At 41.3% G+C, this 12,065-nt stretch overlaps 1 protein-coding gene across 1 annotated transcript; it reads right to left on the bottom strand.

Moving 5' to 3' along the window:
* Positions 1-723: 723 nt before the first annotated feature.
* On the bottom strand, positions 724-12,065 carry GNG13 (G protein subunit gamma 13). Its single transcript, XM_075179274.1, has 4 exons — positions 11,660-12,065; positions 5,507-5,733; positions 5,187-5,323; positions 724-1,421 (listed from the first exon to the last, which is right to left on the bottom strand). Exons 3-4 carry the CDS (start codon positions 5,282-5,284, stop codon positions 1,316-1,318), a joined length of 204 nt encoding a protein of 67 aa, XP_075035375.1. The 5' UTR covers positions 5,285-5,323; positions 5,507-5,733; positions 11,660-12,065; the 3' UTR covers positions 724-1,315.

Here is a 12,065-nt window from a genome sequence, read left to right as displayed (position 1 = left end):
CTAATGCATCCTTCTTTATACCATAAACACTTAGGTGTGTAGATCTTATTTTCTCCGTTTTACTCCTTGGAATTAGCTACGTTTTCAAAGTGCCACCATTTTTTGTAATCCCTAGACCAAGACTCTCGTCCTGTTGCCCAAAAAGGGCCCTTTATCCTCCATGGATTACATATCAATAAGCCTGACTTAAAGTTGAGTATGCACTTTTTTTTTCCAACCCTACAAATTGCATCTGTGCAATTTACTCAACAAGAATCCAAGCGCAATTTGGAAAACAAAAAACTTAATAGAGTTTTCCACCCTGACGGAAGCCAACCCAATGAGTAAGAGTCCAATTTAGGGCTACCTCCTTTGGATCCCGAAGCCTTCCATCGCAAACACGACAGAGGGCGCCATTCCTGAGCCGCGCAGGTGCTGGATTTGTGGTGCTACCACGTAAATGCAGCAGCTGAGTTGTTCATCAGGGTACTACAAATGTTTTGTTTTCCCCAGTGATTCGGACAACGGCTGCATCTCAGGAGGTGGGGATTGTGAAGCAAGCGGTAGGGTCCCCTAGCGAGTTTTTACCTTTTAATGGAATGGGGATTGGTTATTTGGACACGAATGTTCAACAAACCTTTCATGACTTACTGCCCTTAATTACTGAATATACAAGTTTAAAAGTAAAAGCGCCTCAAAGTCACGCATCATTGGAAGATATAAAAACAATGGTGACAGTAGAGGAAAAATTAACCACATTTTTTATTAGATATGAATCTTCTATTCAATTTATTTGGACAAAAAAGGAAAAATACAAAGGGGGGTCAGGAGCTCCCCCGATTTTATAAATTATTACAGTGGCATTAACCTGAAAAGCATAGACTGTTATAGTGCATAATCTGGAAGGTACAGTCAGGGGGAGCTGTATCAGTAATTGCTACTAGGCTCTGCGTGTTCTGAGAAAAGCCCAAGACTGTTTTATTGCTGTCGTACAATTGTGACAACCTACAGCTTAGATATGTACAACGGAACCGTTTCACTGCAATGTCTCATTAAACTAAAACACTTCCACGCGTTTCACCAACCTTCTAAACATAAAATTACAGTAAAAAAAATAAATAAAACTAGACCACCTCTTTACCCCATGGTTTTAGCTGTCATGGGTGATTATAGATCCATCTGTGAGTGTAATATCAGTTGGAACAATGCAGTGTTATCATACAGTTCTGATCAGCTTCCTGGCTGTATTCTAATATTATAATTTAGTTACATTCAGAGTAGATGATACATTGAGTTGGGGGGTGGGGTGGGGGGGTCCGAGCCTGATCTTGGAGCCTCACAGGATGCTACACTTTCCTCTCTCTACCCATGGGTTGTTCTTCATCAGTTCTGGATTCAGGAAGGGGTCGTTGGGTATTCCCTCGTCAATCCACTTTAATAATCTGAAAATGTGAGAGAGAAATGGTAGTTATGAGAGAATTACTCTATGGAAGATGTGGGTAGACATGTATGGAGTGAGTTTGAAAAGAGAATGGTCTGAGCTTTCACCTTTGCCCCTCCCCTTCCCCCCCTCCTGGTTAATACAATAGACCTTAGTAGGCAGTCAGCACAGCTATTAAAGCCTTGCAAGTAACTTAATTGGAGCACACACATTGAAAATAGATTGCGTTATTCCCCCCGAAGTGGACCTGTCGCCTACACACAGTGCTGGACGCCATCGTATAAGCTGAGACGATATCTGTGGGGGGAAAAAATGAAACTATTCCTAAAGGACCTGTTATACCACTGATATATAAACAAGTCTTGTATTATTTTTGCCATTCTGTATAGAATGCGTTTTCTTTTTTTTTTTGGAGCATTTGGTGATCTGCTTTTTTCATCTGGGGCATGTGTAATAATAGGTTCAATATAAATACATCTAAAGTACATGTGTATGGTCTGTCGCACATGACATATACTTTATAGTATATAAAAATAAGCATTTTAGAAGTGTATAGATTCATACCAGTGATATGTATAACATAGAGTGCATTTTTACAAAAGTTTTTCTAGTTCCATTTCATTTAGCTAGTGCTCTATTGTGGTTTGCAGATCCCTCTTTCCCATTGGACATGTAATGTAGCAGAAGCCACTTGTATGGAAAGCAAAATGCAAATAATAAACTCCTGACAAATGCTCTTTAGAGGGTCTAACAAGGGTGAAACAGTCTTGTCTGTAAGTGGATTTTCTGTGTCCTCACAGCCTTACATCAGGACTGACTGCTTTTGACCTTAGAACGTGCAGCCAGTGACATCACCGGATACGGTGCCTGATGGTTCCTAATGATAAGTAGCGCAATGCCCAATGGCTGCCTCCACTGTGTGTGTGTAGGTGACAGGTCCCCTTTTAAGATTGCAGCACAAAGTGCAGTTTTGACAGCACCTTGTGGTTGGATCCCAAACAATCAAATGCATGGTATAGCTTGATTGGACAGGTCTGGAAATCTGACCAGCCAATCACTGCACTGGTGTGTGCATACAATTATCTGCCAAGCAGAATCCATAGGGTCCTTATGACGTAGTCATTTCGGCCGGCCCTTTGACAAGGCGATCCTCCTGTGTGTATGGCCAAAGGGGACGTGAATCTGCCGATCTTTTTGAGGTGTTTTAAAGCACGATTTAAAAAGCATATATTCAATAATGTTGTAACCCACTACCTGAGAAAACTACTTTTTAAAAAGTTTGCTTTGTTGTTATACGTTCAGCCAAAGACGACCGGTCCTGACATTAACAAAAAATCAACACCCCATGACCATTACTGGGTGGTAGTAGTACTAGCAGCTTCCAGCGTGGGATAGTGTCAGCTGCCCCCCTTATAGCTCACACTTGCTGGATATCACCTGACATGAAAACCACTTCAAAAGTACCTGCAGAATTTAATATATGTAACAAATGACATATTGGCCAGCAGCGCTTAGATTATGTAAATAATAAGTTCCACAATTGATCATGATGAGTTTGTGGATAGTGACTAATGACTGACCTCAAGAGTCACACTGAATAGTTATAACCCAATCTACAGATGGTTTATATAATTAAACTGACGTTCACAAGTATATCTGTAAAAGTTTCAGGAGTTAATCAGAATGGAGACAGGGGTGACATTTTCCTTTTTAAGGTTTGGGAGGTGGGGAAGGAGCTTATATGAATGGCAGTAGCTCTTTCCAATAAGGCAGCTTGTCTTAAAACAAAGACGTTCTTCCTAAGACACGCTGTGTCCAGAAACTGTTATTGGGTAATACCCAACTAATGTACTACTGTGCCACATGATAATTTTGCCCACTAGGGGCAGTGTTTCATTGGAGTTTGATTGATGTTTCATTTATCAAACTTATCACCATATGCAAATAAACTACGTTCCCTGTACAGAATACCTCTTCCACAGTGTTCCAGTGAACAATTATCAAAGTGTAAAAATGACAATAAACCCGTTTTAGTGGTGTTTGTTCACATAACAGCACAATTCATTTGTTTGGGCTCAATCTAGGGTATCCGAAAATCTGCCCTGTTAGCTACGTTTCTCAGTTAGGATTTCTGATCAGTGCAGGTAATATTGTGGGAAAGGAAAAGGAAAAGGAAAAGGAAAAGGAAAAGGAAAAGGAAGAGAACACACACATATATATATATATAATACATACACACACTATATATAATTCATACACAAGACATTAAAGTAAAGCCTTGGGTCACATATCAGGGACCCACTTCCCCAGTTGAAGGACAGTTACTGTATGTAATAGACAATTGACATTTTATACAATGTAATATATGGCTGTGGAATAGGTTTGGGTCAGATGACAATTTTAAATGTACTTGTCCCCAACCCACAGTGGAAGAAGCCATTTTTTTGGCCTGTACCAAAATTCACCCTTTCAAGTCACTGGTAACTAGTGCTATGAGGCATGAGGCACCGTATGTGAACTACTTCCACCTCAGCAGGTATGGCTCCTACAGGGCATGGATGGTCCCCACGAGCGGGTTGTGCGCAGTGAAGATCCAGTCAGGGCAGAGCGGGGGGCCCGGGGGGCTGGAGCACTATGCCTGAGCCCTCTCAAAAAGTTTGCCATGGGACCCAGCAATGTGCACCTTGTACAGTGAGAGGCTGAGTTCTCATGGATGGCGGTTTAGGCCACAATATGGCTGCCTCCACTGTGTGGAGACAACAGGTGCACTTGTAAATATAAAGATCACACCAGATCCTTAGTGAATCGATAATCACTATACTTCATTCAATAAAGTTAAGAGCACCAGCATGAAAGTCATATCCCATGAGCAAGCAGAATGGTACAGAACAACTTACTAACCACATACAGGATGATTTTTACATATAGGTGACTTCAGGACACTGGAGCTTACACTTTACTATACATTATGATAGGATTTGTTACAATTAACATTTATATAGCACCAGCATACTACTGTACAGATGGGGGCAATCAGTAGTAAAACAAGCCTGGGTAATATAATAATTGCCGCTGATCTCACTGTACTCTTCCCCCTCCCCTCACTCCCTTATTTGTTTTCTACGCCCCCTCTCCCCCCACATTTTAAAAACTCAGTTAAAAATTGTTAAAAACAAAGAAACCCAAAACTGGGTATTAATAGACAGACAAAGCAGTAAGAGGACCAGGCTCACACAGGACGTGAGGCAGCGCGATTTATGTGCGACACTACAATGTTAAATTGTAGTGAATTTTAATTATGAAGATAAGAATAGATTTACACTTTTACTGAAAACGTAGCTCAACTTTTTTTTTTTTTTTTATATTTAAAGTCCTATCACCCATAACTTCTAGTGACACGTTCATCCGTGTACTGTGGTGCACAGATGTGTTCCATCGCACTGATTGTGAATCACCGAGGTCATGAGAATGTATATATGTTCACACATTTGTATAACCAAGCAGATGTCCCGTGATGTAGATCTGGAAAACCTCAAGAGACAAAGCGGCCACCGCACTACAAACAAAAAGGCGCTGGTTCCCAATTGTGTCATTTGCTTTTTAGTGAAGAGGAGCACTCTGAGCTAACCCACCCCCATCGCTTGTAAGAAGGGTCTGTTCACCCATGTAGTTTCTCACAGACAGACCCCAATGTTGGGCTGGAAGACTAATTATCTGCCCCCCCTCCCCTCCCTCCTTGATCTTTGTCCCCTTCTCCCGTACTTACTCAGGTATTGACTTGGACGTCATCTCTCTCTTATAAGCCAGCTGGTACTTTAGGCTTTCCACCTCCTTCTTCATCTGGGGCACATCCATTTCATCCATGATGACCGACTCAAGCTGGAAGACTCCACGGAGACTGTGCTGTAAAACAAACACGTAAACTGTATTGAGCCATGACAGAAGCAGAGACAATAGCTGGTTTGCTGTATAAAACATCATTTCCTATTATTAAATAATTGGACTGGTCCTCTTATCATCCCAAGGTGCCTGTTGATAAATTAGCAGTAGTAGGCACTATGGAAGGAGAGTTGGAGGCCCTCTTACCTGCTGTCAGACAAACTTTGGACAAGCAGTAGCTTCTTTTCTCAGGCTGCTTATTTCCTGCTTTGCATGGGCTCCCAGCACCAGTCAAATAACGCACAGGGAGAATTTGAATGGGATTTGAATGTTCCAGTGAGCCGGCTGCAAGGATGGAGTCTTTTATGGTGACAATCAGAGGCTGCACTAATTGTCATATAGGGCAGGTGTGTCACCGGAGTCCATGCGAGTGCCTAGGGGGAAGGCAAATTAGGGCAAAGTGAGGGAACATCAAATATGTCATATTATCAACCCTTTCCTTGACACAACTAGGCGTTCGTCCATTGGAGATTGGGTGTCTTCACACTTTGTGCAGGTTCTGGTGAGTACTGAGCCATTATCATAGTACAGATGGAGTAGGCTGTATTGCACATTCTAAAGCGCATTCATATACATATGTTTTATTTTCATGCCATATTGATCTACCTGACTGCTGAACTTTGCGAGCCAAAATGCTGTAACAAAGGCTGCTCCATCTGTGGATGTAACAATATATATTAATGTACAGTATAGTGTAACTGACAAACAGCCCAAACTTAACAATAAGTCTGCTGAGAGGACCTGATATAAATGTCTACAGTCTTGAGAGGGATCATTTAAAAAAAAAAGAAAAAAAGACTGGATTCATTCATAGGGATCTGTAAGAAAGGCTGGCAGATCATGCTGGTACTTGTAGTTCCACAACAGCTGAAGCTCCCCAGGCAGCCTACCTCTGCGCTACTGCAACATATGAATTTGTGTCATATGGGTTAATTTTCACAGCGCACTGAAGAGATAATAAAATGTATTCCAATAAACCGGCCTCACGCGACAGTCACAAATACATATATGTACATTTACGCAGCATATCAGGACTGTGTGCTCTGTGTTTACCAATGGTTTATTTTCCTGGCTCTAGAATATTTTACATCTCCGCTCAGGTCTCTTCCTTGGATACAACCGTTTCTAGAGAGCAACTCTGTATTGTATCCTAGGCAAAGAAAATAAATATATCTGTGATGATAAAAAGACGTAGAGGAAGCTAAAGAACTGTTTTTAGTAACAGTTGCAGGAGGGCTTACACAAAGCAATACATTAAACTCGTCTAGAGGTGGAATAAACAAATTTACACCTGATAAGTTATAAATATGTCTATTACACTGTATACAGACATAGGACACTACACCCCCAACATGACCTGACCACTGGACATGGTCATAATACAATTCTATTACACTGTATACAGACATAGGACACTACACCTCCAACATGACCTGACCACTGGACATGATCATAATACAATTCTATTACACTCTATACAGACATAGGACATTATACCCCCAACATGACCTGACCACTGGGCATGATCATAATACAATTCTATTACACTCTATACAGACATAGGACACTACACCCCCAACATGACCTGACCACTGGACATGATCATAATACAATTCTATTACACTATACACAGACATAGGACACTACACCCCCAACATGACCTGACCACTGGACATGATCATAATACAATTCTATTACACTGTATACAGACATAGGACACTACACCCCTAACATGTCCTGACCACTGGGCATGATCATAATACAATTCTATTACACTCTATACAGACATAGGATACTACACCCCCAACATGACCTGACCACTGGACATGATCATAATACAATTCTATTACACTCTATACAGACATAGGACACTACACCCCCAACATGACCTGACCACTGGACATGATCATAATACAATTCTAATATACTGTATACAGACATAGGACACTACACCTCCAACATGACCTGACCACTGGACATGATCATAATACAATTCTATTACACTCTATACAGACATAGGACACTACATCCCCAACATGACCTGACCACTGGACATGATCATAATACAATTCTATTACACTCTATACAGACATAGGACACTACATCCCCCAACATGACCTGACCACTAGACATGATCATAATACAATTCTATTACACTCTATACAGACATAGGACACTACATCCCCCAACATGACCTGACCACTGGACATGATCATAATACAATTCTATTACACTCTATACAGACATAGGACACTACATCCCCCAACATGACCTGACCACTGGACATGATCATAATACAATTATATTACACTCTATACAGACATAGGACACTACACCTCCAACATGACCTGACCACTGGACATGATCATAATACAATTCTATTACACTCTATACAGACATAGGACACTACACCTCCAACATGACCTGACCCCTGGACATGATCATAATACAATTCTATTACACTGTATACAGACATAGGACACTACACCCCCAACATGACCTGACCACTGGACATGATCATAATACAATTCTATTACACTATATACAGACATAGGACACTACACCCCCAACATGACCTGACCACTGGACATGATCATAATACAATTCTATTACACTATACACAGACATAGGACACTACACCCCCAACATGACCTGACCACTGGACATGATCATAATACAATTCTATTACACTGTATACAGACATAGGACACTACACCCCTAACATGTCCTGACCACTGGACATGATCATAATACAATTCTATTACACTATACACAGACATAGGACACTACACCCCCAACATGACCTGACCACTGGACATGATCATAATACAATTCTATTACACTATATACAGACATAGGACACTACACCCCCAACATGACCTGACCACTGGACATGATCATAATACAATTCTATTACACTGTATACAGACATAGGACACTACACCTCCAACATGACCTGACCACTGGACATGATCATAATACAATTCTATTACACTCTATACAGACATAGGACACTACACCCCCAACATGACCTGACCACTGGACATGATCATAATACAATTCTATTACACTGTATACAGACATAGGACACTACACCTCCAACATGACCTGACCACTGGACATGGTCATAATACAATTCTATTACACTCTATACAGACATAGGACACTACACCTCCAACATGACCTGACCACTGGACATGATCATAATACATATATATATTAACCTCTATAACAGTGGTGGACATCAGGTGGTCTAGAGGCCACCAGTGACCTTTCACCTATGGCCCTCAACCGTCTGCTCCCGTTTTGACTTATTTTCTGCTTTGCTTTAAAGTGAGAATATGATTGAATGAGAGTAGTCCTATTTCGTGTTATGTGACCTCCTGTGTGAGGACATATCGGTCTATTGAACTCTGTACAGATTTGTAACTTATATGTGAGAGGTACGTGGGGGAGGGGCACATGGAGGAAGTTTTGGAGTACATGTAGGATTCCAGGGCTGGTGGGGGTCTGGGTGCAGATTTCTCCCTGGAGACATCCCTATTTCTCACCAATGACCACATACATAGTACAATGTGTCTTATTCTACAAAATGAAACTCTAGCTATTCTTATTCCCAGGGCTTTATAAGTACTTATTGAAGGGAAGTGTTTTTATAAGGTGAATAGAAGACAACACCACACACGCCCTAGTGCAGAATTCAGCCCAGCATCACTCTACTCCGGGTGGACATAGGTAGAGTTTATAGGCTTAAGGTGTCCCTATTGGCAGAATTCAAGTTACTGTTACATAAACCTGTCCTAAAGTCCTACCAAAATTTGCATGCTTGGTGACTCTCCTCACAGGTACAGGGGTGGAAAGATCGACTGTAGGGACGTAAATTAATCCACTTTTACAGAGATGCTTGAACAGGCTCATATGGGGAAGAATCTAGCTAGATTGCAGAGCCGAGAGCCACTGTACGTGGAATTATTATTGAGACCCACCAACGAGCTTTATTTTTATAGGACCGAGGTTCATGTGAAAATAACTGGTCCCAAAATGTAACCATATGGGATTGTGACATATGGATATACAGAGAGGTCTCCTGCTGAGCTGATCAGATTACTCAGTACATTACTATTTATTGACTGTGTGCTGATAGCAGTTTTTAGCCACTAATGCATCACATTAGCCCAATGCAAATTCTGCTGACAAGTTCCCATCTGTTTGCACACTCCTACCCACTTCCACCACCCAGAGCGTGCAGCAAGCATTGTATGCCTGACTGCCTATGTCTGTATACTGGATCTGTGTTACCACCACATGTTATATAAGCCCCTGGATATCATATTGACACAGGGTGCAAATGTTAGCTGCCACTAAGCCTGCTGCCATTTCTAAGGCCTGCAATTTCAGAATAAACTCCCCAGACGTGTTCCTGCACTGGTTACAGCAATGATTTAGGAAATGTATACTAACTTTAAAACCCAACTGAGCAAGGACTGTGATGGTCTTCAGGGACGGTAAAGGTTCTGCAGACTGCAAAGATGGAATGACTGAATAGCAATATTTCCCAAGCGTTGGTCCTGCCTGGCAAGCGATTGCGGAAGTGAGGAATATAAATCCAACACAAACAGAGACCGGGGCAGGATTTGAGCTCTGCTTCTGCAGCAAGACAGCTTACAAATTAATTGCCAGGAAGATTTTAATAGACAACAGGAGCCGAGATAGTTTGTTCAGAGGCAGTGAATTTAGATAACTGTACTGAGCTGAGATGAGGGAGCAGGAAGCGCAGCATATCATGGTATCTTCTGCAACTAATTAGACTAATAAAAATAACCTAATAGCACCAGCGTAGCCTGGGGACAGCATAAACTTCCACCAGGAGACCTAGCAAAATGTTTACCAATTTAGATGGAAAATAGGAGGGGTGATAGGAGTTTGGCTAGGGGTGGAGGGGAGGTGCTTCTATTCCTTTCAAAGTCAATATTATTCTGCGCTCACCTCTCCTAATGAAACTAAGTATCCAACTTAGTCCATTTATTATACCTAGGAATAAATATATATATATATATAAAAGTACCAACATATTCTGTAGTGCTGTACAATACTGACCGACACAGAGCATCACAAAAAAGTGCAAACCAATGCAAATACAATCTAGATTGGGGATACAATTGGGAGGCCGCCTTATTCTGGACAGGTGTCTTCCCCTGGTTTAAAGCATGTCGCACCTCTTTTTACCAGTTGCATATATATTTTAATAAATTAATCCTTAAATATTAGGGGCCTAGAGAAAACAAAAGCAAATTATGGGGATACAATTCGGACCGGTTTCCTGGATGAGATCACGTTTGACCCGTAGAATACAAACGCTTTAATTATCACAAATCTTGGCCATGTAAAATGGTGCACTGCCACATCATTGGAAAACGTTCACCAGTAGATTTATTAGGTTTACTGGCAAGTACGGTGAACAAGACGACATCTCAACCAACCCAGGCCATCAGGTGACCACACTGAGCCCATTTTCATAAATAGTTTCCTAAAAAAGCTGACTTTGCAGTCATTGTTGTAACATGGTCAAAGTGGCATGGGCGACTGACAAATCACAGATACCCACCAAACAAATGTCCTGAGCACTCAGGAAACTGAACACACCTTTCAAACCTAATCTACTTAACAGTATTTCTTAAATGGATTGAAGTAGAAAGGGGTTTCGGAGACAATGAGGCAGCAACCTACATTTATATACTAAGAATACAAGAAAAGGGCAGTATGTTTTATAGTCGTACTTAAAACCCTTCTCTTCTGCAACTTCACATAATTGTCCGAACTGACTTGTTTAGTTGTTCAAAACGGCTGCGGCCTAAGCGAACATCACACAGGCAGAACTGTCTTGTCGAGATGGCACTTGGCTTATAAAACGTCCATTGTTCAGCAAAAGTCTCAGAATGACTCTCTGATCAGACGTAGAATAAACGTGTGCTTGTTTAAAAACAACATGCTCCAACATTGCTTAGATTGTAAGTTCTTGGAGCCAGAGGCTGGGATAAACCACTATGCACATATATATCGGTCTTTTTTAGTAACAGTGGTCTAACCCCAATAATGCAATGTGACAACAAAACCGTGTCCACTTTTCCTCCCCCTCTTAGTTTCAGGTTTACATATAATAGACCACTGCGGTCTGTCAGGACATGCATGAATTGCAACAGACATTAACCAGTTGACGTCCAGAGTCTGTGTACCTTAAATCAACATTTCCCCATAGCTGTAAAATGTCACTGGAAAATAATAATACAAAAAATATCTTACCTTTTTGCGATGGAGATATTCTAAAGAAGATAAAGAAACATTAAAAATAAAATTCAATCCTTTGCAGTAAAGACAGGGAGGTGTATCCTGAAGCCTCACCAAAAAGTCAGTGGCCTTTAAACAGATGGAATCCTGCTAAATCTGCCCAAGATCCAGGATATAATCTGTTAATGTACCAGCAATCCAGCTGCTGCAGAGAGAGGGAGGATTAATAAGAGTGATGGCCCTTTATTTCTGGGGATGGGCCCAGCGATAAGGTTTTATGGAGAGAGAGAGAGAGAGAGAGAGAGAGAGAGAGAGAGCAGCTATATGCCTGTCTTCTCGTAAGCACTTACAATGCTCTCTGCATTAAGTAGCAGGAAAAAACCCATACATACACACACAGAGAAATGAGATAGGAATGGCC

This window comes from Mixophyes fleayi, chromosome 7, assembly GCF_038048845.1.
Source record: "Mixophyes fleayi isolate aMixFle1 chromosome 7, aMixFle1.hap1, whole genome shotgun sequence".
In the NCBI taxonomy this organism is placed as follows: Eukaryota; Metazoa; Chordata; class Amphibia; order Anura; family Limnodynastidae; genus Mixophyes; species Mixophyes fleayi.
Note: the sequence above shows the minus strand (reverse complement) of the source record. Positions and strands in the feature narration are given on the sequence as shown.

What these genes read in the sequence shown, in the direction of transcription:
- GNG13 (XM_075179274.1), bottom strand. Translation starts at nt 5,284, where the DNA reads ATGGATGAAATGGATGTGCCCCAGATGAAGAAGGAGGTGGAAAGCCTA. An exon ending in ACGTCCAAGTCAATACCTGA is followed by an intron (nt 1,422 to 5,186) that starts GTAAGTACGGGA and finishes TCACATTTTCAG; the next exon opens with ATTATTAAAGTGGATTGACG.